At 39.0% G+C, this 27501-nt stretch overlaps 1 protein-coding gene and 1 pseudogene across 1 annotated transcript; both read right to left on the bottom strand.

Annotated features, from left to right (window-relative positions):
* Positions 1–2270: 2270 nt before the first annotated feature.
* On the bottom strand, positions 2271–26581 carry Ddias (DNA damage-induced apoptosis suppressor). Its single transcript, NM_001126294.1, has 6 exons — positions 26510–26581; positions 25367–25450; positions 17547–17675; positions 7178–7339; positions 6200–6317; positions 2271–5045 (listed from the first exon to the last, which is right to left on the bottom strand). The coding sequence occupies exons 3-6, from the start codon at positions 17657–17659 to the stop codon at positions 2787–2789; spliced, it is 2652 nt and encodes an 883-aa protein (NP_001119766.1). The 5' UTR covers positions 17660–17675; positions 25367–25450; positions 26510–26581; the 3' UTR covers positions 2271–2786.
* LOC120100343 (small nucleolar RNA SNORA70) lies at positions 14269–14378 on the bottom strand (annotated as a pseudogene).
* Positions 26582–27501: the final 920 nt, after the last annotated feature.

Below are 27501 nucleotides of genomic sequence, written 5' to 3' on the forward strand. Positions count from 1 at the left end.
AAGCTTCCTTTCTTTCCCTTGGATCTCTCAGGTTATGTGTGTACTTGAGTGCAGGTGGCTTCAGAAACTGGAAGTGTCAGATTCCCTGGACTGGAGTTACAGGTGGTTATGAGTTGCCCAATATATGTGTTTATGTGTTGGGTTTTCTCCAAGAGCAGTAGTTGCTTGTAAACTGCTGAGGCATTTCTAAAGTATCTTAACTAAGCAATTTAACCATATTATCACAGAGCAGGGCAACTTGATATGGTGTCCCCTGATGAGATAATATAAACATACAACATAAAACCAAGAAACACTTCTGTGTGAAGTCTGAATCTAATCAAATCTTTAGAGCTGATTTACAGTAAATACTGGGACTAGAGGGATAAGAATAGTATAGAGAATCGATCATACAAATCCAATGTAGGTCACATTTCAAAAGTAATTTCATAAAAGACAGTGTTACGGAAAATCAGAGCTAAGGCATTGGAAGGACATCAAAGAGACAACCAAATACTAGCACTCTAAGCTCATCTACGACAGAATGTAATAGATTTGGGTTGTTTGGTTATATTCACTAGGCCTAGTTCATTAAACAATGGGTTGTGAATCCATTCAGGGTTGTACAATTTAGTGTTGGGAGTTAAAAAAAAACTGATAGCACCAAAAAGTTTCTGGGGAAAAAAACTCAGCAATGTATAAGAAATCCAAGGTGTTTCTCACAGTGCTTGCCTGTGTTTGTGACTTCAAGGCAGCTTTGGCTTTGAACATATACCATGCACTTTGAGCTGTGCATGTTATGACATGCAATGCTAACAAATATGGTTATGCATGAACTATGTTTTCATTGCTCATAAACAATTTTCTTATAGTTTAATTATAGAAAACAAAGACATACTTTTCTATGATCCTTAAATATGTAAATATCAAATTAATGTATATTTAGATTGCAATGTAAAATGTTTGAATCTGTTGAAACTTGGGTTTCTGACTTTCAAAAAATATTTGTTTGTTGTGCATCTTTGTGGTGTAGCACATGCATGTATGTAGTTGCTAAGGCTAGAAGAGGGCTGAATGGTTACAGGAACTGCAGGAAACCTGGCTTGTTATGTGGGTGATGAGATCTGAATTCTAATCCTCATAACTGTAGAGCAAGTGATATTAGCCACGGGTATGTCTCTACAGTGCCTTGACTTCCACAAAAGACTGTTAAATGAATTTTAGCTTTGAATTTGTATAGAATTTCCAACTATCTCTGAAATGATCCTGAAAATATTTGTCAGTTTATATTTATGTATTTATGAAAAGCAGCGTTCTCATCATTAACGATTCTAAGATCAGAATATTAATTAATTGTGAAAAACACTGAAAATGCTCTTAGTACTTTAGCACCAAAATATTCAGTTGGGTCTTAATTTTAATGTAAAAGACATACATTTGTACCACTGCACTTCCTATATAGTATTGACATGCTGGTGTCTGTCTTAGCTAACAGAGTAAAACATTTTAGGATTAATTACCTTTTAGCTAGCCTTGTGCAACAACTTGAGCCAGCAGTTGTGTGCCCCTGCACAGCCTCCCCTTTTCCGAGACAGGGTTTCTCTGTCTGGCTGTGGCTATCCTGGAACTTGCTCTGTAAAACCAGGATGTCTTTGAACTCAGAGATCCACCTGTCTTTGCCTCCTGAATGCTGGGATTAAAGGCTTATGCCATCACCTGCCTCCCTGCTCCCACTGGCTGAGCAGTTACGTTCTTGTTTTAGCTAATAATTAAAGACATTTTAGTTTATGTGGAAGCCCATGACCAATGCTCCTGAGGACTGTAGAGGACAGGAAGCTGCTTCTGCTGTAGCATCAATGACTGCAGACTTACCTGAGAAAGAGGAACATAGAAGGCTTTGGAGACAAACACTCCACCTATTCACCCCCCCACCCCCTAAATAATAACAGCTTAGACAGGAAACCATGGAAGAGATCTCTTAAAAATTGTAATAAAGATGCTGAAGTGGAGCTCTCCACAACTGAGGGCTTCTGACAGGGGTGTGAGTGGGGAAAACTACGATTTCTTTACATGAAAGACGACTGGGAGTGTCAACATGTTTCAGTGAATATACAGGGAACACAAAATCGACTAGTATTTTTTTTTCTTTTTTTATGGGGGGGTGGGGCAGAGGTGGCAGGATAGGTCACAAAGGTAGCAGGCAGACCTGGAAGGACTGGAAAGTAAGTGTGATCTAGGTGAATGGTGTGAAATTTCCAAATAATCCATACAAACTTACGACAAAAAAGATATTTTAATTTGTAAAGACTTTATTTCTGTATGTCTATATTTTAACAAATACTTTTAAATATACAAAACCAACATATTAATACAGTCAATGTAAGGAAAAGTGCTCAGTTATCTAAATTACAGTATTCTGGAGGAAAAAAAAAGCCATGGTGAAAATCTTGAAAGATCCAACAGCACACAGTACAGTCCATTTTCTATTAATGACTTTCTGTAAGTGTTCAAAATATAGACTGCTCTCTGTATCAGTGAAAGCAAAAATTTCCAAATAGATTTGCCATTGCTTAAAATTTCTGGGAACTGGATTCCTATGACTTTATATGGAAATACTTTGAGTAAACCAAGTACTTTTTTTATCAGACACTGAAGTATTATGAAAAGGGAAGATGACTTCCACTTGACTCCTGAAAGGCCATCCCCAAATGGACTTTTCCTACTTTCAGCCTGATCATTTACAATCACACTTAAGACACTTTTGGTTTTGTAATTATTGGTACAAAATATAGTCTTTAACTTCTTAATTATTTGTTGGTTTTATGTGTGACTTTTATCAGTTTCTTCCTTGGTAACTCTTTTTGGTCAGGGGAATAATGGACAGCAAGGCATTTTCTTAAACACGTGACTCTCAATCCACAAACATCTGAAATAAATACTTTTTTAGTAGTAGGGGGGACCCATTCATCCATATCATTTTCAAGGCACTCAGCAGCAGGGCAGTGGTTGAGCTTCTGCGTAGATGTTTTTACATTCTTTGGGCAGGTTGGGGTGGCTTGACATTTGCCAGTTAGAGGAGAAATGTTTGTGTTTTTATAATTAGCATTAAGATGTGAATAGAAGGAAGGCAGTATTTTGGAAGCACCATTTAAGCCATGAATTCTTTGGTGGAAGCCTGCAACTGGAGTTGACTGTGAACATGGAACAAAGTCTTCTTGGCTTTCTTCAAAATCACATTCTGAGTCTGACTGAGAGCTTGGTCTTTGATACTCTGAGGGTGATATGCTTTGCAAGGAGAGTTTTTGTGAAGGATGGTTGCAGTTCTCATTTATAGGATAATTTTCTGTGCAAGATGCTTCCAGTGGTAACAAAATATCTTGCGGTAGTTTGGTAATTTCTGTTTCAGTGTCCTTATCTTTAGCAAAATCATCAAAAAGATCAGCAGAAGCATTGTAGCTGCCTTCATGATCAGCAGAAGAACTTTGTGTTAAGTTATTATTGCTAGGCCTATAAGGCTTTTCTTTTGATATGCTTTTTGGGCTCCCGCGAAAGGTCTCTAAAGGATATGTGAGTTTCCGGCTAATTGTGAAATTGTCATCTTGCTTTTCCGGCCATCTATAACTCCGCTTATTTTCTAATTTGTGAAGATCAGAAACATCATTGTATTTTTTAGAACAGTTTTGTATTGCCAATTTTTCTTTTGTTCCTGAATGCGATTTTTCTTCACATCCAGTAAAACAGCTGTTACTGAGATCAGAACAGTCACTTATTGAGGTTCTGAGCCTGCACGAAATTTCATTCCTTTGTTGCAGGACCCCACTAGTCCTCTTTTGGCTAATGGAGGCTTCCATGTCATCTGAAGATGTAAACAGAGCTGATGAACAAGTATCTGGTAGAAAATCCTTGGAGATATCGCTCCTATTACTGCCTATAGAGACAGCCGCTGCTGCCTTGTCTGGATGTGATTCTCTTTGGATTTGAGAACTTGAACTAGACTTACTGTTATAAAAGAAGGCCTCTCTCCTTGAGTTTTCTCTCATTGCTTGTGATGACCTTAAGCCGAAAGGCGGCGTATTTAAGGCTCTAGTATCTCTCAGAGGAGTCAATGATAATCTGCTGTAGTTTTTGTGGCATTTATCAGTGCTGTTATCTGTACCCTGCTTTCTATTCTGAGTATCTATCTCAGCTACAGCAATCTCACTTTCAACAACTGCTAGAAACTTGTTCAGGCTTTCAGAGAATGGTATATCATCCCAAATCAAGGAGTCAGACTTCTGGGAAGCACTCGCTGTTTCTTCGGGTTTCAGTGATGACAATGAAAATGCAGAAGATCCCTGTTGAAGAATGGTGGTATTTACTTCACGATGCTGGTAACATGGGATATCATACTGGGAGTAATCATTTTTTTCTGCTTTACTATAGCATTCTAAATTATGTTCCTTAAAGGGTTTTTGCATTTGTGAAGGGAAAAAATTAGAGTCAGTCAGTCTACTTTCATGACAACTGCTGCAAATTGGACTCAGTAAACCTAATTCTTCACCCAACTTTCCTGTTGTATTATTCTTGTCCATACAAGAAACAAAGCTCCATAAACTCTGGAGGGAATCGTGGCAGTTGTTAGAACTAGTGACCTCAGAGAAGGAGACGCAGTGTCCGTTTTGGGTAGGAGTACCACTGGCCACGAGCTGTTCTGAAGGTGGGAAGTCATCATTAGATGTTATGTGTGAATCAGTAGACGTCAGCTCAAGAGATGGCTGCCAGAATCTGAAAAAGTCCTCTCTGCTAGACTCCAAAACCCAGGATGTATTCCCAGAGCCCTGTATGCTGTTGAACTCGCTGTCTGAGTGATCTGAAGTGAGTGACTGGCTGCTATGGTCCTGAGAGTCACAGTGATGTTTCCTGTGTAAAAGCGGATGTAAATAGTCAATGACAGTGAAGCCTGTAACACGCGGGTCAGGCAGGACGATCTGGGAGGCTACGAGTGTCCTGACTTCTCCTCTGTGCTTACAGCAAGGCTGCTGGAAGTTACTGCAATTGGAATGGTGTCCACATACATCTCCAAAGTTCTGTGAAAGAAGTAAATGAATTTAAATGAGAACAAAATAACTTTCTCTTGGTTCAAGGAGGAAACAGGGAGCAGGAATTTAAAGGTTAAAGGAAATAAAATGCTAACTCTAACTCCTTTACTGTTACTGAAAGACTAGCACACATCGAAGACTGTGAACATAGACAGAGACTTATCTTCCAGTCCTGTTTCAGCAGTTACTAGGGATGCTGGGGTCCCAGATATGCTTCCTAACTCCTCTCATTTATGAAACAAAGATTATTTGATTAACAATAATACAATCACACAATACTTAGCAAACAGTATTCTGTTATAAATGATGGTACTATTGTATTTGTGAAAGAAAGAACAGAAAAAGGAAACTAAATTATATAATATTTTAACCAAGTAAAGTTCCTTAGCTCTTGGTTTATCTGTTTTGGGGTTTAGTACCCATTTGGTAGTGCTATATTCTCTCCACTATACCCCATTTAGAGTACAATCAAATTTCCACTAATACTTTTAGTCTAGATCAGTTTGTTACTACTCCTTCAGAGTTGGTACATTTTAAAACTTTTCTACTGTTAAGTATTTAAGAACATACTTCTAAATTTATTCTTTATGAGACCCTGGCTGGCCTGGAACTTGCTATGTGGATCAGGCTGTCCTTGAACTCAGATCTAACTAGCCCTGTCTCTTGAGTGCTAGGAGTAAAGGTGTACATCATCACAACAGGCTTTATCGTTCCAATTTTAGTATATGTGCTGCCGAAGCGAGCACCACAACAGGCTTTAATCTACTCTTAATGTTTTTAATCAATATTCAGATATTTACCTTTAGGGTTGTTTCTCTCCTTTTATAGAAGACATAGATATTTATTATGTAATCGGTACAGAATTTAGAGTAAAATAAAAAGTCTTCTAAAACCAAATATCTAATACATTTTCTAATTCATAATAAATTCTTCCTTTTAAAGCTCTGAAAACATTGAATTGAACTTCTATGGCTTTTGAAATAGGGAGTTGTAACCTATAATATTTAAGCAGATCACATGTAAACTAGTTTTAGTTTTAAGTGCTTCTACAGGCTTTACTATCTATGCACTGTTAAAAACAGTGTGGGAAATTACAATCGTTTCAGTACAGAGGACATTTAAAAGAAAGATGCTCCAATTACCGTTACTCCAAACACAAAGCTTTGTCCAACAAAACACTTTTCTACTGCTGTGGTCAACAGGCTCTGAGTTCTACCACTGTCCAGGGTTTCTGGGATTTTACTAGAATCCTTAAGGTACCTTTGAAAGAAAAAGAAGTGGTAAGCTTTGAAATTTTATGTTGCAGTAAAATCAGAAGACACAATATTTTCAAATATGTCATGAACCCTGTCAGTTCCATACAGAGGAAAAAGAAGTCTGACCATGACAATTTGTCCCTATTGTCTGTTCCTGCTCACAGAAGGAGAGAGATAGATAGTTAAAGCTCCCTCCCAAACCCACTATCAGATGTGAACAAATGCCTGCAAGGTCTGGGAAGGAAGCTTAGTGGACTAGCACAGGTAAGTCTGCGCTTGGTTCAACCTGTAGCTGTGTGTGTATATGTGTGTGTGTGTGTGTGTGTGTGTGTGTGTGTGTGTGTGTGTGTGTGTGTGTGTGTTGGGGGTGAGGTGGGGGGTATGGATGCTCACTTAATCTTCAGAGCCTGCAATTATACTAAGTAAAAGCAAGCGTGGTAGGAACGGTCTTTGAGGTCCTTCTAGTGTCCCTCGCCTTCACTTTGCCTTGAAGTACAATGATGTGAGCACATTTCTCCTGAAAAATGACTAGGTGAAGAGAGAAGAAGGTTGAAAATGAGAAAATATTTCACTTGTATGGATTCTTAAAGTCTCAAGGCTGTGTCTTTTAGGTCAAGCTCAAGGGATGAATCTGTAAAGTGTCTAACCTAGATTAGAGTTTTATAATATTTTAGTTGCAGAATAGTTACTCTGAACTTAAAACACAATTATGTATTTTTGAGAAAATTTCCTTTCTCAGTTGATATCTTGCCTGAGATAAAGGGCTTTTTAGTAAACGACAAATACCCTCAAGACACGTATTTCTAAATACTATTAGCAAGATGAACAAGCAGTCAGGTAAAAAAATGCCTTAAAGATTCTTACCTGTGTAAACCAGTAGCAGTGAGTCCAAAATAAGTATCTAAGCAGCTCCCAAACACAGTAATGACAAATAACGTGTTGGACTCTGCCACTTTCAAGGACAGTCTATATCTGTAGTTGGCACTCTCAGCATCACCGGTACAGCCACACTTGGGACAAGTAAACCTAGAAAAGTGGGAGAGAAAGCATAGAGTTGTCCAAATTTAGAACAGTTTGTATACAAATATTCCTAATAAATTCAATTCTTCAATTCTTTCTGGCTAACAACCTTTCTTTCTCCCTCCTGAAACAGGGTGTTGGGTGAGAGAACTGGCCCCATTGTTATACAGCTAGGGTCACCTGGGAACTCTTGACATCCTTTACCTGTCCCTCCGGGAGGACGGCAGTACATTCATGTACTACTACACCTAGGTCAATAAACTTCTTTATAGATTTTAGTAGTACCAAACTGGAAGACACATATACCAGACTGCTCAGAAACTGATGGAAAACAGTATAACAAAAGAATAACCTTGAATAGTTATACACCAAGAATTTATTTGTATTTTTCTTAAAATCCTGAAAATTAATATATTAGCTTTTAAAAGATTTATTTTTCACTATGTATATGGGTCTGTACCTGTATTAGGCATGTGAATACAGGTGCGCTTGGAAAGCAGAGGTATTGAATGTCCTGGGCCAGAGTTATGACCTCTCTACTCCTCAAAATTACTTTAATCATGATATGTTAAGAATATTAGATTATAAAAATTACACATAAAAGGATACAATGAAACGTTTTCAAGATAATATGCAACTGTAGCCAAAGGATAGTAAAAATATGCACCAAGTGTAAATTTCATGTTCTATACTGCTTGGTCTTGGGACCATTAGTTTAAAATCTTGAGGGCCCTGGGTATAAAATCGAATGCAGAGGAAAGATAAAACTAGACAAGTTAAGTGAACACTATGGTACAGATTTTTATCAAACTAATGTGTTAGTCTCGCTACTATTGCTGTAATTATTATAACTTCTCTTTATTTGTATGCTAGGCAAATTCTTCACCACTGAGCTATAGGCCTAGGTGCTTTTTTCCTACTTTTGTTTGTAATATCTTATAATTGTTATCTTTACTTTTCATGTTCTGGAATACTGATCCTTTAAACACATGGTAATTGGAGCTACGAGGGGTCCCCTGAGCCCCATTATCTGGCCCACAGCTCTGACTACCTTCCTGAGGACTGTCAGGCTGTACTATAGAGCAATAGTAATGAAAACTATATGATATTAGCATAAAAAGACAGATTATCAATGAAATAGAATTGAAGACCCAAAAATAAACCCATATGCCTACTGACACTTGATTTTTGACAATGAAGGGAAAAAACCCATAGAATAGAAAAAAGAAAGCATCTTTAACAAATGGTGCTGGTCTAACTGGATATCTGCATATAGAAAAATGCAAATAGATCCATATTTATTACTTTGCACAAACCTCAAATCCACGTGGATCAAAGACCTCAACATAAAGCCAGACACACAGAAGAGAAAGTGGGGAATAGCCTTGAATGCATTGGTACAGGACATAACTTCCTGAACAGAACACAGGCAGCTCAGGCACTACGATCAACAATTATTTAATGGGACCTCATGAAACTGAATAGCTTCTGTAAGGTAAAGGACACAATCAGTAGGACAAAGTGGCAGCCTACAGAATAGGAAAGATCTTCACCAACTGTACATCTGACAGAGAACTAATATCTAAATTATATAAAGACCTTAAGAAAGTAGACATGAACAAACCCAATAACCCAAGTAAAAAGTGGGCTAAACAGAGAATTCTCATCAGAGGTATCTTTCATGGCTGAGAAGCTCAATATCCTTAGTCATTAGAGAAATGCAAATCAAAACAATTCTGAGATTCCTTCTTACAACCATAAGCATGGCTAAAACCCTTCCGGTCTCCATCTGCACCCAGAGCGAAGGTTGTCCCCACAGCCCTCCTGACCCAAAACCTGCCTGGAGAGAGCTGGTCGCCCAGGAGTGCTCCCACTCCTAAGCCCACAGGTGAGACCCGACTTTTGCTTCACTGACAGCCCAAAGAGGGACCAGAATCATACAGGGCACAGGAACCATGGAGCAGCCTGGGACAGCATCCTTCTGGTCTCCACCTGTGCCCAGGGCTACGGCTGTCCCACAGCCCTCTAGACCCAAAGCCTGGCTGGAGAGAGCAGGTCTCCCAGGAGTGCTCCCACTCCTACGATCACAGGCTCACAGGCGCACAGGAGGGACAAGTTCCAGTCAAAGACAGCAAGACCAACAAACATCAGAGATAACCAGATGGCGAGAGGCAAGCACAAGAAGTTAAGCAACAGAAACCAAGACTACTTGGCATCATCAGAAACCAATTTTCCTACCACAGCAGATACTGAATATCCCAACACATTGGAAATGCAAGATTTGAATTTAAAATCACATCTCATGATGATGATAGAGGACTTTAAGGACATAAATAACTCCCTTAAAGAAATACAGGACAACACAGGTAAACAAGTAGAAGCCATTAAAGAAGAAACACAAAAATCCCTTAAAAAGTTACAGGAAAATACAACTGAACAGGTGAAGGAATTGAACAGAACTGTACAGAATCTAAAAATGGAACTAGAAACAATAAGGAAATCACAAAGAGAGAAAACCCTGGAGATAGAAAACTAGGAAAGAGATCAGGAGTCATAGAGGCAAGCATCACCAACAAAATATAAGAGATTGAAGAGAGAATCTCAGGGGCAGAAGATATCATAGAAAACATTGACACAACAATCAAAAACAAAACACAAAAAGCTCCTAACCTCAAACATCCAGGAAATCCAGGACACAATGAGAAGACCAAACCTAAGGATAATAAATAGGTATAGAAGAGAGCAAAGATTCCCAACTTAAAGGACCAGTAAATATCTTCAACAAAATTATTGTAGAAAACTTCCTAACCTAAAGAGAGGCCCATGAACATAAAAGAAGTCTACAGAACTCCAAATAGATTGAACCAGAAAAGAAATTCTTCCTGTCACATAATAGTCAAAACACCAAATGCACAAAATAAAGAAAGAAGGGAAAAGGTCAAGTAACATATAAAGGCAGAACTACCAGAATTACACCAGACCACCAGATCTCTCACCAGAGACTATGAAAGCTGGAGAAGATCCCGGGTAGATGTCATATAGACACTAAGAGAACACAAGTGCCAGCTCAGGCTACTATACCCAGCCAAACTCACAATTAACATAGATGGAGAAACCAAGATATTCCATGACAAAACCAAATGTACACAATATCTTTACACAAATCTAGCTCTAAAAAGAATAGCAGATGGAAAACTCTAACACAAGGAAGGGAATTACACCCTAGAAAAAAGCAAGAAAGTAATCTTCTTTCAACAAACCCAAAAGAAGATGGCCACACAAACATTATTCCACCTTTAACAACAAAAATAACAGGAAACAACAATCACTATTCCTTAATATCTCTTAATATCAATGGACTCAATTCTCCAATAAAAAGACCTAGACTAACAGACTGGATACGTAACAGGACCCAGCACTTTGCTGCATATGGGAAACATACCTCAGTGACAAAGACAGATACTACCTCAGAGTAAAAGGCTGGAAAAAAATTCCCAAGCAAATGGTCCCAAGAAACAAACTGAAGTAGCCATTCTAATATTGAATAAAATCAAGTTTTAATCAAAAGTTATCAAAAAAAATGATACTTAATACTCATCAAAGGAAAAATCTACCAAGATGAACTCTCAATTCTGAACATCTATGCTTCAAATGCAAGGGCACCCACATTCATAAAAGAAACCTTACTATAAAGCTCAAAGCATACATTGCACCACACACAATAACAGTAGGAGATTTCAATACCCTACTCTTATCAATGGACAGATCATAGAAACAGAAACTAAACAGAGATACAGTAAAACTAACAGAAGTTATGAATCAAATGGATTTAACAGATATCTATAAAACATTTCATCCTAAAACAAAAGGATATACCTTCTTCTCAGCACCTCATGGTATCTTCTCCAAAACTGACCATATAATTGGTCACAAAACAGACCTCAACAGATACAGGAAGATAGAAATAATCCCATGCATCCTATCAGATCACCATGGACTAAGGTTGGTCTTCAAAAACAACAGAAAGCCCATATACAAATGGAAGCCGAACAAGGCTCTACTCAATAACAACTTGGCCAAGGAAGAAATAAAGAAATTAAAGACTTCTTAGAATTTAATGAAAATGAAGGTACAGCATACCCAAACTTATGGGACACAATGAAAGCTGTGCTAAGAGGAAAACTCATAGCTCTGAATGCCTCCAAAAGGAAACAGGAGAGAGCATATACTAACAGTCTGACAATACACCTGAAAGTTCTAGAACAAAAAGAAGCAAATACACCTGAGAGGGGTAGATGGCAGGAAATAATCAAACTCAGAGCAGGAATCAACCAGGCAGAAAGAAAAAGGATTATACAATGAATCAACAAAACTAAGAGCTGATTCTTTGAGAAAATCAACAAGATAAACTCTTAGCCTGACTAACCAGAGGGCACAGAGAATGTATCCAAATTAACAAAATCAGAACTGAAAAGGGAGTCTTGACAACAGAATCTGAGGAAATTAAAAAAATTATCAGATTCTACGACAAATGCCTATACTCAACAAAACTGGAAATTCTGGAGAAATGGACAATTTTCTAGGCAGATACCAGGTACCAAAGTTAAATCAAGATCAGATAAACCATCTAAACAGTCCCAAAACCCATAAAGAAATAGAAGCAGTCATTAAAAAAGTCTTCCAACCAAAAAAAAGTCCAGGAGCAGATGGGTTTGGTGCAGAATTCTATCATACTTTCAAAGAAAACCTAACACCAAAACTCTTCAAAGTAATCCACAAAATAGAAACAGAAGGAACACTACCTAATTTGTTCTTTGAAGTCATAATTACACTTACACCTAAACCTCACAAAGACCCTACAATGAAAGAGAAATTCAGATTAATTTCCCTCATGAATATCGATGCAAAAATACTCAATAAAATTCTCGCAAATGGAATCCAAGAACACATCAAAACGATCATTCAGCATGATCAAGGAGGCTTTATACCAGGGATGCAAGGATGGTTCAATATATGGAAATCCATCAATGTGATCCACTATATAAACAAACTTAAAGAAAAAAGCCGCATGATCATCTCATTAGATGTTGAGAGAGCATTTGACAAAATTCAATAGCCCTTCATGGAAAGTCCTTGCAAAGATCAGGAATTCAAGGCCATACCTAAATATAGTAAAAGCCATATACAGCAAATCAGTATCCAACTTCAAACTAAATCTCCATTCAGAAACTTGAAGCAATCCCACTAAAATCAGGGACTAGACAAGACTGCCCACTCTTTCCCTTCCTATTCAATATAGTACTCGAAGCCCTAGTCCTGGCAATTAGATAACAAAAGGACATACAAGGGACAGACATTGGAAAGGAAGAAGTCAAAATATCAATATCTGCAGATGATATGATAGTATACTTAAATGACCCCAAATTCCACCAGAGAACTCCTAGAACTGATAAACAACTTCAGCAAAATGGCTAGATATAAAATTAACTTGAACAAACCAGTAGCCTTCCTCTACTCAAAGGATAAACAGGCTGAGAAAGATAATAGGGAAACAACACCCTTCACAATTGCCACAAATAATATAAAATACCTTGGTGTGACTTTAACCAAGCAAGTGGAAGATCTATATGACAAGAAGGAAAGATCTCCCATGTTCATGGATTGGCAGAATTAATACAGTAAAAATGGCCACCTTGTCAAAAGCAATCTACAGATTCAATGCAATCCCCATCAAAATTCCAACTCAATTCTTCATAGATTTAGAAAGAGCAATTTGCAAATTCATTTGGAATAACAAAAAAACCCAGGATATCGAAAACTGTTTTGAACAATAATAGAACTTCTGGGGGAATCACCATTTCTGACCTCAAGCAGTATTACAGAGCAATTGTGATTTAAAAAAAAAAAATGCATGGAATTGGTACAGAGAAAGGCAGGTATTTCAGCAGAATAAAATTGAAGACTCAGAAATAAACCCACACAACTGATCTTTGACAAAGCAGCTAAAACCATCCAATGGAAAAAAGAAAGCATTTTCAACAAATGGTGCTGGTTCAACTGGAGGTCAGCATGTAGAAGAATGCAAATTGATCCATTCTTATTGCCCTGTACACAGCTTAAGTCCAAGTGGATCAAGGGCCTTCACATAAAACCAGATACACTGAAACTAATAGAAGAGAAAGTGGGGAAGACCTCAAACACATAGGCACAGGGAATAAGTTCTTAAACAGAACACCAATGGCTTATGCTCTAAGATCAAGAATCGACAAATGAGACCTCATAAAATTGCAAAGCTTCTGTATACCAAAGGACACTGTCAACAGGACAAAATGGCAGCCAACAGATTGGAAAAAGGTCTTTACCAATGTTACATCCCTTAGAAGGCTATTATCTAATATAAACAAAGACCTCAAGTTAGATTCCAGAGAACCAAATAATCCGATTAATGTTTAATATAATTATGTGGAGGCCCTTGATCTACTTGTACTTAAGCTTTGTACAGGGCAATAAGAATGGATCAAATCACAACGACCCTGAGATTCCACCTCACACCAGTCAGAATGGCTAAGATCAAAAACTAAGGTGACAGCAGATGCTGGTGAGGATGTGGAGAAATAGGAACCCTACTTCATTGTTGGTGGGAAGATATGTTTGACCCCACAGCCACCAGGATGAGCTTCTTTTCAGCCTTCAAATTCATCTGCATTAAATTTGGTATATCCCCTCCTTTGTGAAATGTGACTCTTTTGGTAGCCAGGGAATTTGATCTTGAGTCCATGCAGGGCCTCAATCACATGTTCCTTATTCTCCAGCTTGGTGTGGATATACATGAAGACCCAGGCAGTGTGAACCCTAGCCACTGTGCCCCAGGGCTTCCTAAACATACCTGTCAAAAAGCTAGGCTGGGACAGCACTGAGATAAGAAATGTGACTATCAGTGTCTTCAAGGTCCCTTAGGCAAACCCATATAGGCTGCATATACTCCCAAGGTTGCTTCTGTTTACGGTCACACAGCGTTTAAGAGGAACACCTTATTTTGCTTTGAGATAAGACCTTTCACTGAATCTGGAACTAACTGATCAGCAATACTACTTGTCAGCAAGCTACAAGGCATCTTGTCTCTGCTTCCTTGGACTGATACTAAAGGTACACAACTGCTTTTTACAAAGCATGGTGTGGGGTTCTGAACTCTGAACTCTATTCCGATGCTTGTATAACAAATACTTCACTGAGTTGTCTCCTTAGCCTTTAGGATGTACTTGAAATGTCTCTACTCTTTGATCTAGGAGATTAAAAAAGTTGTCTCCACAAAATAACAAAACCCTTATTATGGCTGTCATTGCTAAGGATTTGGGGTTGAAATAGGATCTACAGAGGCTATGGTTGGGGAACTCATCACAAACTTGGTGGCTAATGTAGTGGCATAAATGAAAGCGAAGAATTTCTGTATTCTGTGTTGGCTGATTTCTACTAAGGAAAAGGGAAAGCAGAAGTGAAAATAGAAAAGGTTAAGCATCATACTTGAGTTTTGTGGTATTATCATTGTAAAATAAATAGGCACACGTTACTTTCCAGTGAATTGATTTTCCACAGGTAATGACCAGGTGCAATGGGGTTTAATGCATCTAAGCAGTCCAGTTGGAGCTCCTTTCCTAGGGTTTTTAAGTGGGAATTTGAGTATAAACTGCACTGTTCAGAGGTAATATGGTGAGTATGAACATAGACCATAATCACATTGTTTAGCCTTGAATGTTTCTGTACCTAACTAGACGAGTGTGTGATTTGGGGCAAGCCACTTTTCTAAGCTTCAGTTTTCTACAAATGTGGCTATCAACAATAGCATCCATTTCATAAAAACCTCTTGTATTAAAGAGATGAATGTCTGCCAAGTGTTTGGCATCATGCCTAGCACACAGCAAACAGAAACTTATAAATTGGTAGTGAAAGAATAAAAAATGCAGCTAAGAAGTCAGAAGTTTAAAAATGCTATCTCACCTCCAAGAAGCCCTAAATACCTCAAATTCCAGACCCTGTCCTCTACCTGTAAGTAAGTAAAAGGTCACATTTCTTGAGCCTGCTCTCCCCACAGGAACTAGATAAAAGGATTTAAGATAAGGTTCTTAGATATGCGATTCCAGACCTAGTAAAGATAACAGAAAGCTTCTTCCAGAAACTAGCTGACCATAAAGTTAAGCAATCTTGAGAGACAGGAAGCTTTTCCTTGTGATTTTCCAATGACGCCATCCCTGTCCCCTTGGGTTGTAGCTTCTTCCTTTAAATACCCTTTCTCCCAGCCTCTCGGGGTCGAACTCCTATGCCCCTTCGTGGGATATGAGTCTCGACCCCAGTGCACTGGTTCCTATCGATAAACCTCATGTGATTACAGCAAGGATGGTCTTGTGTGAGTTCTTGGGGGTTGCATCATCCTGAGACTTGAGTGAAGGTCTCCCCGCTCTGGGGGTCTTTCAGTAGCACTAATCCTACAGAGCTAACAATGATACTCCACCCAAGTTTCTGTGAAGGATTATCTTTAAGATCCTACATCCTACAGTGATGTAGGCTTGTGATCCTAGTAATTGGAAAGCAGAAGCAAGAGGACCACAAGTTCAATGCAAGCTGGGCTATATAGTGATATTCTAGTTCACTTGGAAAAGACCACAAAGTTTAAAGAATAGTTTACATCTGTATATTACATCTATGTTACTGATCTATACAAATGTTCTGTGTATGTTATATATATTAACCTACCTGATCCAAATAAAAATTCCAAGAGGTAGATTTTTTTTGTCCAGTTTTAGGCCCAACACTACATAGCTATGATGGAGATGGTTGTGGCTATGATGTCTAATGTTTATATTCTCCCTTCTTGGGATGCTTAGCTAGAAGGACTGCCACAAGTTTGAAGTTAGCTTGGGATGATATACAGTGAGTTTCAGGCCAACCTAGGTCCCACCATTCAAACAAAAGGGGGCAGGGGTAATATCAAACTCAAGCATTCTGGCTCCACAGAATAATGTTAACCGCCATGACTTACTGCAATAGGGAAAGTATACTTGTAAAAGATCTTCAGCAAAAATAAGTGCCGTTTTAGAAGTCCTCGTATTGTGTACTAGATTTCTGTGTTATTTTTATATAGTTATTCCATACTGTAGATATTATTCAATCTTACAAATATATATGTACACTCACAGAATCTACATCTCCTGCCTGGTTTTGTACCATTAGTAGATGTTAGCAACCTATCTGCAATCTTATGCAAAATGAACTTGAAAAATTCCATTGTGTTTTTAAGAAAGGTTCTTGATTTCCCCCCATACCCCATTAATTCTAACTTGACAAGTGACTAGTGAAAATTATTAGTTCATTACTTTTATTTAAATATTACTAGGCATTACTACCATCAAAATCTTATATTTAATATCTAGACATAAAGCTATCAACTTTTTACTTCTACTCTACAAAGATAGGTGGTGTGTGTATATATATACATATATATATATATACACACATACGTTGTATGTATGTATGTATGTATGTATATATTTTGGGCTCTCAACAATATTTGGCTACAATGATTCTGTCATGGTACTCAGATGTAGCCAAACAACATTGTAGTTGTTGAACAATAGATTACTAGAATTTGAACATATCTGACCTGAAATTCTGAACTTGAGAGTACTTGCAAAAGTTTCAGAGCACTGACATGACTTGAGAAGTTGTAGACTTTGAAACCAGGGTTACCATATCAGAGCTGTGAATTCCAGAATAGCCTGAGCTGCAGAGAACTACTCACTAACAAACAAACACATTCATTTTGAAGCATTTGTATTTCAAGTTTAGATCAGGCATACTCCAACAAAGCCTATGCAAATATTCTTATATCTCCAAAGTTCTAGAATCTGAAACAGATCTGTCTCCAAGCATTTTATATATGTATTAGTAAGCATGGTGCCAACTACCAAGTTTATATATATATATATTTTTAAAAATAACCTGAGGACCATTAAAAAAAAAAAAAAACCACAAATACTCTTTAAAGCTTTCCTCTAGAAATTGGATTACTACTCAAATCTATTCTAAAACTAACAGAGGAACCAACTCTGAAATTTTCCATGAGAGTCCGATGTTCTGGTAGGGAAAATCCAGTATGCATTTGCCATGAGTCACAGAAAGTGTCTTCTTGTATTTCCCCTTATACAGTTTTTACTTTTACCTTTTGGACTCAAGGAATATCCTGGAGAAGCACCTTTGACATGATGGATATATAAAACTCGAATTCTGGAGAGCAAGTACTGAGGCAAAAAGGAATTTCCGTCTTCTATTCATGTGCCTCTATCTTGTCCTACAAAAGAAAACAAGCATGAGGTCCAATGCAAATGTTAAATCACACAGGAATACCATTCTCCCGCGCCCCACGGTGGACATCTTCACTGTTTAACAGATCATTGACTTCTCCAAACCTACAGTTGGAATTTCATATTTCTGAATATAATTCTTATCAAAACCAGTCAGTTGATATTATCTTTTGTTTCATTAGAAGTGAAAGCAGTGCCAATATTCTTGTACTGGGGGATTAAATCTGGGGGCGCATACATGGTAATCAAGTACTGAACTATATTCTGAGGCCTGTGATGATATACTGAAAAACTAATTTCTTTTTTGCTTTTTAATTATTAAAAGAATTAAAAGAAACATTGAATGACTACTTCTGAGCAACTAGTCTCCTCTAGTAATTTATTTGAGAAATCACTTAGCCTACTCATATCTATAAAAGATATAGAAGTTGTGGTTACAATTTTAATGGGAAGGATTTTCCACGAACCAACTTCTTTCTTCCTCCTCCCTGTGCTTTTGGGAGTTCTCCCTATTTTGTCCAGGCTGGTCTTGAACTCATGGGCTAAAGTGATTTTGAGAAGCTTATTATTTGGGCCAGTAGCTGAAATGTCTTTAGATTTCCTTGAGTGGAATTTTACAGTTTGAAGAAAAAGGAGGTATTTAGCAATTAAGAATGGTACTGGTCTAAGAGGTCAGGGTGCTCATGTTTGTTTTACAGTCCTTGTTTATACAAGCATGTCAAAGACAGAAAAACACTGCTCTCTTCTTTTATAATTTCATTTTAAATTCTTTAAATTGTACATTGACTTACCATTTCCCCTCTATGATTGACTTATACACGGCATAAAATAAATGCTTTCAATAAAGAAGCCTAGGTTTTTTTTTCAGAGATATATCAATTTGTGTCATGTTTTTGGGTCTGAAATCAGTAAATTCTGACAAAGTAAAATTCAGTTAGACATAGCTTTTCAAGGATCATTAACAGAAATGTGTTAACTGTAAAATATGTCTACAAATCCTGAGTCAAGACATAATGTTTCCATGAGAAGAAGATTTTCTCGCTGCTTTCACAATGATTTCTCACTGGGTATATAAGCTCTATGAAGGGTAGATCTGGGTATATAAGCTCTATGAAGGGTAGATCTGGGTATATAAGCTCTATGAAGGGTAGATCTGGGTATATAAGCTCTATGAAGGGTAGATCTGGGTATATAAGCTCTATGAAGGATAGATCTGGGTATATAGGCTCTATGAAGGGTAGATCCCACATACAGCAGGAGATGGCTAACATAACACGAACTCAAAGACTTTCGTCTCATTTGCTTTGTTTGGGCATTTTTTTCTTCCTGATCTTTTGCTTGTTTGTATATCGTGGTTTCTGAATTTTTATGGTGTTTGTGTGTGTGCGCACAAGTGTGTGCTTTTCTTGTGCATTTTTTTTTAAATTCTTTTTATTTGCTTGTTTCTTTTTTCCAACATTTCCAACTTCTAGTGAAGATAAAGTTTCCTCACATGATGTAATCTTGACTGCAGTTTGCTCCCCTCTGCCCCTCCCAGTTCCTCCCGCCCGCGCCTTCCATCTCGTTTCACTCCCTTTCTGTCTCTCCTTAGAAAACAACACAGGATTCTAATAATAAAATAAAATACAGAAGCTAACACAATGGAATTGAACAAAAAAAAAAAAAGGGAAAAGAGCTGGAGAGAAGGCTCACGAAAGAGAAATCCACTCACTTACACACTCAGGAATCCCATGAAAGCCCTACACTAGAAGCTATAACATATAAACAAAGGGCCTCTGTATCTCCTGTACATGTCTTAGCCTCTGTGACTTCACATGATTGTGTCGATAAGTCCTTCTTCCTCTCTGGCCTCCATTCTTTCTGCTTCCCCTTCCACAGGGTTCCAGAGCCCTGAGGGGAGGGATTTGATGCACACATCCAGATAGGGCTGAGTGTTCCAAGGTTTCACATTCTCTGCATATCTATATATCTATATCTATATCATATCCCAACAGATACAGGAGGAAGCTTCTCTGTGGATAGCTGACCAAGCACTGATAAGATAGTAGCAGAACGTCATTAGGTCATTTCATTGCTAGCTGTTGTATTTAAAACAGTAGTAGTACTTGGTTATCCTAGGCCTCTAGGCTTGTTTGTTTTCTAGAGAGAGAAAGGTGTGGCGTCTGATGGGTTGGAGGAAGAGGGAAAGATCCGAGATGGAGGAGAGGAAACCATGATCAGAATAAATTCTAAGAAAAAAAGTTGTTTTCAATTAAAATAAAATTTCCCATCAAAGCTAAAAAATGAAAATTTGTAGATACAAGTTAAACATATAGACCCACCTATCTATATTCAGAAAGGTAGTGTAGAAACCCTAATCCTTTAACCCTTAGGTATACATGATTAGGTTACAAAGTTTTGTCAAACACATCCAGGTACTCCTAGATTTGCTTGCCACCTTGGAAATCTTTAAAAATGAAGCAGTTTACAATATAATTTACAGGGAAAAACAGAAAGGGGTCCACCAAAAACCCACCATTAGTGCTAACAGCTCAGGTTCCAGTCTTGTTCGGATAGCCATGTTGATGAGACTTCATGGGTGAAACCTGTGATATTTCAGCCATGTGGGTGCTAGGAATTGAACATATGTCCTCAGGAAAAGCAGTCAATGTTCTTAACCATTGAGCTATTTCTCCAGACTCCTTTTCTTATTTTATTTCATTTCCTTGGTATTTATGTTCTAATAATTTCTTAAAGGAACGAAGAAAGGTGTTGTTTCTTGCCTTCTGCCCACTAAGCGGTTCACATTCTTTTGCAACTTTCCGTTCATCCCATACTTCCACTGTGCAGTGCAGACTGTCATCCCAGCACCGCTTTCTGTTCATCCCAGACTCCCACTGTGCAGTGCAGACTGTCATCCCAGCACCGCTTTCTGTTCATCCCAGACTCCCACTGTGCAGTGCAGACTGTCATCCCAGCACCGCTTTCTGTTCATCCCAGACTCCCACTGTATAGTGCAGACTGTCAATCCCAGCATTAGGGCTGCATGCATGCATGCAGTTAGATTTTATATGGGTACTGCGGATCTGCACTGAGGTCCTCAAGCCTGTACAACAAGCAGTGATACCCACTGAGCTATCTCTAGCCCTCTAGGTTTAAACGTTTGATTATGTTGTGGGCCAATCTTTAGGAGATCCAATACAGAATTCCCTATTTTATGTGGACATTCAAAAATATTCTTTATGCACTGTGGGTTATATCATTCCTTGGCAGGTAGGCCTCTGCTGTTTAAGAAAAGTAGCTGAGGGGCTGGAGAGATGGCTCAGTGGTTAAGAGCACTGTCTGCTCTTCCAAAGGTCCTGAGTTCAAATCCCAGCAACCACATGGTGGCTCACAACCATCTGTAATGAGATCTGATCCCCTCTTCTGGCTTATATATAATAAATAAATAAATCTTTAAAAAAAAAAAAAAAAGAAAAGTAGCTGAGTGCCAGGCAGTGGTGGCACACGCCTTTAATCCCAGCGCTTGGGAATCAGAGGCAGGTGGATCTCTTTGAGTTCATCACCAGCCTGGTCTACAGAACAAATTCTATGAAAACAAGGGCTACATAGAGAAATCTCCAAACCAGAGTAAAAAAACACAAAAACACACACACCAAAATAAGGAAAAGAGCAGTATATGAGTCTGAGAGCCAAACAGTAAGCAGAGCTCCTCCATGGACTATGTTTCAGTTCCTGCTTCTAGGTTCCTGCCTTAGCCTCCCTCTGTGATGGACAAGCCAAATAAATCCTTTCCTCCCCTCATCAAAAGATTATTTATAAATTTTATTACACAGGTACTTTAGACGGGTTGACTTATAATTTAACTAAGACACTGTGCTGTATTGTGGGTATACATGTTTTCCCTCAAGTGTAGGGATTGAACCCTGGGCCTCATTCATACTAGGCAAGTATTTTACCACTGATCTACATTTACAAACTCTTTTTGGGACATCTTATAAGTTTCCCAAGGCTGGGCTGGAATTCGTGATCCTCCTGACTTAGCTTCCAAGTAGGTGGGATTACAGATCTATGCCACCAGGCCTGTCTAGATAATACAACTCATCAACACGGGAAAAACTTAATATAAGTATGGCATTTTGGAACTGATTTTCAAATTATGCAATAATGAATTGCTATATTTTAAGGTTGGCTGTTGCCTTTTATTTAAGGATTTATTGCCCTCTAGTGGATCAAATTCGTATGTTAAAAAACAAAACCCTGTAACTCATAGGTAAACTTAAGAATTGAAACGAAAGAGGTCAGTTTATTATTTTTAATTGGTGTTTTACCTGGTAAACCTACATTGTAAAAAGACACTTCATTCACTGAATGAAGGACACAGAAATCATTCTTCTCTGTCCAATCATAATGTTTCCTTCATGTAAATGCAATCTATAATAATGAATAATGAATATATGATAAACAAATATATATTCATATTCTTTTAGCTCTATCAGTTAAAACATGTACCAACTTAATAAGCTCACTATATGTACATATTTGTAATAAACTGTACGGTTGCTAAATGCCAATTGTTGCAGTATGTAAGTCAGAGACAGAAAGACACAGTTCTTTCCTAGTCACTAGATTTATGTTCTAGTATAAGCGTTCATAGAACGTGATGTAACCGATAATTATATAAGTGAAATGTACATGATACCATGAGAAAAATCCAAGAGGAAGACTAATCAGAGTTTTGCTTGGAGGTGGGGTGGGGTGAGGAGAGAGACTGGGTTAGAATAATATAACTTTCATTTATAAAAAAGTATTTTCTGTCAAAACAGCATTAACAATGTTATATATCTGTTGTGGTAAAAATAAAAAACCTTTTATCCCACGCTAAAGCCGGCACACAGGGCCTCTGGGGGATATTTTCATCTCAGCAAAGTGTCTCACCTGCTAAGCTCCATCCCATTTCACACTTCTGACGGCTACTCTCTGAGCCCAGAAGTAATCTCTCCACCCATGTAGTTCCCAAGGCAGGTCGCTGTCACGCAGGTTTCATACAGAGACTGCCTATCTTGTGGATCTCTTACTGCGGACTCAAGTTGCCACATGAAAGAACACACCTAACCTCTGATCAGATTGATAAAGATATAATTTGCTTACCTAGACAGTACAAAATCCCGTACACACTCATCCCCTAAAAACAGTCATAACAACCTGTACCAATGCGTAGAATAGAATCTTAACATCTGCTGCCATGTTCTCCTAGCTCCTCCTCTCTTGCTTCTAAAACTTCATTCCTGTCCATCCTTTCTCATCCAATGACAGGCCTTGTTCTATCCTGTACCTGCCTTCACCTGCATAATGACATCAACCTACATATATCTAAAATATTTGTATTTTTATTTATTTATATGTATGTTTGTCTCTGTGCATATACTCCTTTGTGCAGGAGCCCATGTCCAGGTGCTGTCCTGGAGCTGGTGTTACACTAGGTAACACTAGTGGATGTGGGTACTGAAAATTGAGCCAGGTCCTCTTTAAGAGCAGCTAGATCTCTTAACAGCTAAGCCATTTCTCCCCTAAATGTATAGCTTTTATAATAAGAAAAAGGCAATGAAAGCAGTAGGTAGGAAACTTAGCAATAACATACAAGGGAAAGTTCAGCTCCTCCTAATCTCATACACATAAAAGTAGAAATGAGACTGGGGGGAGAGTGGGAGAAAAGTCTAAGTGTCATGGCACAGAAAGGAGAGCTAATTTTTTTTCGAGATTGCTTAAGTCAGTGTCCAAGAAGCCTCTGATAGGCTTAGGCTTAAAGCTCTATGGGGGAACTACACCAAAGATGCTTCTAATTTATCATCAAACAGAACTGTATATCAGCCTCTCTCCCCCCACCCTGTATGTGAGAGTGATAACTGAATGTTAAGATAAACTGGAAAGAGAAAGGTACTTAATGAAGGGACATAGGGTGGATCAGTGAATAGGGACATGAGAAGGGAAAAAAGCCCCTCACCTTGGAATCTAGTTTGCCTTATTTTTTTTTTTTTTTACAATGAATCCAGAAACTCCAAAGCAACTGAAGCCAAAGCTGAGTATGTAGATGTATATTCTGAAGACTTTTCAAATAGGTATTAACTTACTCTAGCTAGGAGTTTTGAGTTTTAACAGGATCACACCTTTTTTTTTCACCCCTAAATCTAAGCAGTGCACCTTATAAGACCATCTTACTATTGGAATTATGAAAGCCTCATAAATTACTTCCTTGGGTTAATGAATCAGCCACAGGATCATATATAGAGCAAGACACTGTAAACACATTCTAGCATCTCGTGAAGCACACTGTGTCTTGGAATTGTAGTTCTATCCTTTTCCTAAATGACTCTATCTAAATATTTAATAAACTCATCAACTCTGCTCAGTCTTTTCTGAGGCATAGTCAATGATCAGGTTTACCTGATGGAAATCCCCAAGGAAGAAGGGAACTTCTCAGGCTGAGGATGGATATGCACGGAAGGCAGAGACAAAATTTACAGCAGAAGGTGAAATGATGTTGAAAACTACTGTTGAAACATTAACCAGGAAAGCCTTGATGCATACAACACAGCTTTTCTGTTTAGTATCATTTCTGAGGTATTTTTAACAGAAACTAAGAAGGGAGCATTTGAGGTAGAACAAAACCAAACAAACCAGGACATTGTGTTCAAGAACAGGAATTTGGTTGTGGATCAGGCTAATAATGCGTTCTATTCATCAATGTGTATCAATGCAACCATGCAAAGACTTCCATAATGCCATTCTTACAGGAGAGCCAAGTGTATTTAGGAGTCTCACAAATTCAAAGTTAATAAGTAACAAAAATCGAATTTTGTTAAGTCTTTCTTGTCACAAAATCCTCTCAATTTTAGTAAGTAATACTATTTCTAACTAACCATATGGCCAAATACTTAAGACTCTCTGTCTCTCCCCCAACATGCAATGTCATATCCAACATTTTTAGCTCACCCTCCCCCCCCTTTTTGAGACATCGTCTTTCTATACAGTTCTGACTCTCTTGGAACTCAATGCATAGACCAGGTTGGTCTTGAACTCAAGAGATCCACCTGCCTCTGCTTCCCGCCCGCCCAGCTTATTCCTTTTTAATATTTATTCTTTTAGAATTTCATACGCTATGTCTTATATTTCTCCACCCCCCCCCACCTTCCTACCCACCCAACTTCAGATTCTATCTCAAAAAACAAAGTTGGAAATGGTGGTAAAAGTCTTTAATCCCACACTCAGGAGGCAGAGGCAGGGTGATCTCTGTGGGTCTGAGGCCAGCCAAGGATACAGAGAGACCTGGTCTCAAAAACAAAACAAAACAAAACAAAACAAAACAACAACAACAACAACAAAACCACCAAGCCCATTGTGATTAGAATACTGGGACTCCTCCCTCCCTTCTCCCTTCCCTTTCCAAGCCATGCCATATTCACCCATTTAAAATCAATTCTTTAGAGGGGACTTTCCAGATCCATGGTTATTTCTAGACCCATTTTTTTTAAAACATAAGATTTTCCTCCATAGCCCTTAAGTCTCTTTGTATCTCAGGCTGGCTTCAAACTAGAGATTCTCATGACTCCAGAGTGCTAAGGTTATCAATATAGGTCTCCATACTCAATTTTGCTATTCTGTTTAATTCTATCCAAAAAGGGGGCAGAGGGGTACTTACCCTAGGACAGCAGTCTCTATTGGTAATTGAAGTCATCCAAAACCTGGCCCTTCTTGGCATAATGGGAGGCACTTAAAATTTTATCTGAGGAATGAATAAAAAAAATGACAGAGTGCTCTGTGATCCAGTTTTAAAAGGTCAAAAAATGCTTTAAATTTAAGATGCTTTTAAAAATGCTTTCAAAGTCAGCCTTGGTGGAACGTAACTATAAATCTAGCACTTGGAAGATAGAGGCTGGATGATCAGAAGTTCAAAATCCTGTTCTCTTAACTCACACACATAAAACAAACCAAACCAAACCAGAAAGGCTTTGCAAACTAAGAAATCACTAATGAGTCAGGATAAAAAGAAGTTTTGGAGGTTGAGAGGATGGTGCCTTTGAGGAATATACAAGATAACCTGGGGTTGGGGATAATTCAGTATGTCATGAACAGTGTGTGTGATATCCTGGGTTTTATCTCCTACCCCGAGAGGGTGTGTAAGTGCAGGTTGGAGAGGCAAGCAAGGCCAAAGAGCTTTTTAACCTACCTTAAGGAATTTGGACTTAAAACATCGGGAAAATAGAAGCATCTAAAACAAGATAAATGGTGAGTATCTTGGTCAAAAATTTTCACCTATCTGCCTGGTCTTATGGAGAATGGATAAACAGGGGAAACAGCTGAAGGCTACTGTCACAGCATACAACAGTCACAGGTTAGATTATGGTAGTGGCAGTGTTCAGTGGGGCTTGAATTTTCATCTTAGATGTGGATTCGAGAGATCAAGGAAAATAGAAAAGCTTCAGTTTCTGGATTGCGTGCATTATTCGGTAAAATACTTTTTCTGGGCAATCAGAGTAATCTGAAAAAGCAAAACAAAGCATCTTTGCCAGCAACTGGCAATATTCCGCACAGTAGTCTGATGACATATTTTTATGTCCCAGTTTAAAGTCGAGCCTTTTCCTTTCTGGGGCTCTGCAGCAACCGTAAAGTGTAAACATTCACTAAAGAACGTGAAAAGGATTGACTCTCTCGTTTAACGTCGTATCCGGCTTTTACGGCCAAGAGTCTTGAAATAAATCCAAATGGAGCTCAAGGTTACAGTGCCTCGTCAGCAGTCTCTCTACCTAGAGCCCCCCAAGAATTCCTTTCTTCAGCTTCTCACCTGAAGCAAAGGACCCAGGCAAGCCCGGGCAACCATGAAGGAACTCCGGCCTCCCGGACAGCCGCTCTCCAAACGCTCGCAATCGAATCTCCCGCGTCCTCTTCCGCCGGAAATGTCGTCTTGACGGTCTTTAAGGAGAGCCAATCAGAAAATGCTCCGCAGGGCGTGTCGCTTATAACCCCGGCAAGCGACCCTCCTTGTCAAGCCAGGGGTAGCTGTGGGTTTTGAGAGACGTTCTTCTTCGACTGGTGGAGCGGTAGTTCTCTCAACGAAGTGCGGGGGAAGCCGGGAAGGCTCGAGGCGTGGGAAGGGGTGGCTGCACCCCTCAGACGAACGCCGAGGGCGTTGGAGCCGTGAAAGTTGGCGCCGCGGGCTGGACAGGAGGGGGCGCTGTTGACTACAACAGGGAGTCGCCATCGCGGAGCCTGGATGGATTATCCGGGTTGAGGGAATGTTTGGTCTGCACGAAAGACTCAGCGGCCACAGAAAGGACGGGTCGTGCGAGCAATGCGGCGGATGGGGTGACCCGAGAACTGAATAACATGGGGCTGGTTAGGCGGGAGCAGCGGAGTGGAAGAGCCCGAACAGCCTACAAGGGAACAGGGCGCTCTGTGACCCTCGCTCCATTTCCTGCTACTTGAGGGACCTAGGATCGAGTCCCTCTACTTGTTTCCTCATCTAAGTAGAGAGGCAAACACTGAAAGGTTGCTGTTTTGGTTGAGGGAGGGTCACGTGTGTGCCGTCATGCCTGGTGACAATAGACTCTCTCTTCCTCCCTCCTCCTCCCGCCCGGTGTTGTTACCGTGGGACTGAGGTTGCGGGGACAGTGTGATGGTGACAATAAAGGCAGAGATATGACATAACCTAGAGAGGCGATAGGGCTTGGGGAGCCATAGATAAGGATGAGGCAAAAAACCCTGCGTAGTAAAGGCCGACGTAGAGTGTGACCTCAGTGGAGGTGGGCGGGGAGAAGGAGGATGGCAAGTGGCAAG

Source organism: Rattus norvegicus, chromosome 1 (genome assembly GCF_036323735.1).
Source record: "Rattus norvegicus strain BN/NHsdMcwi chromosome 1, GRCr8, whole genome shotgun sequence".
Classification (NCBI taxonomy): Eukaryota; Metazoa; Chordata; class Mammalia; order Rodentia; family Muridae; genus Rattus; species Rattus norvegicus.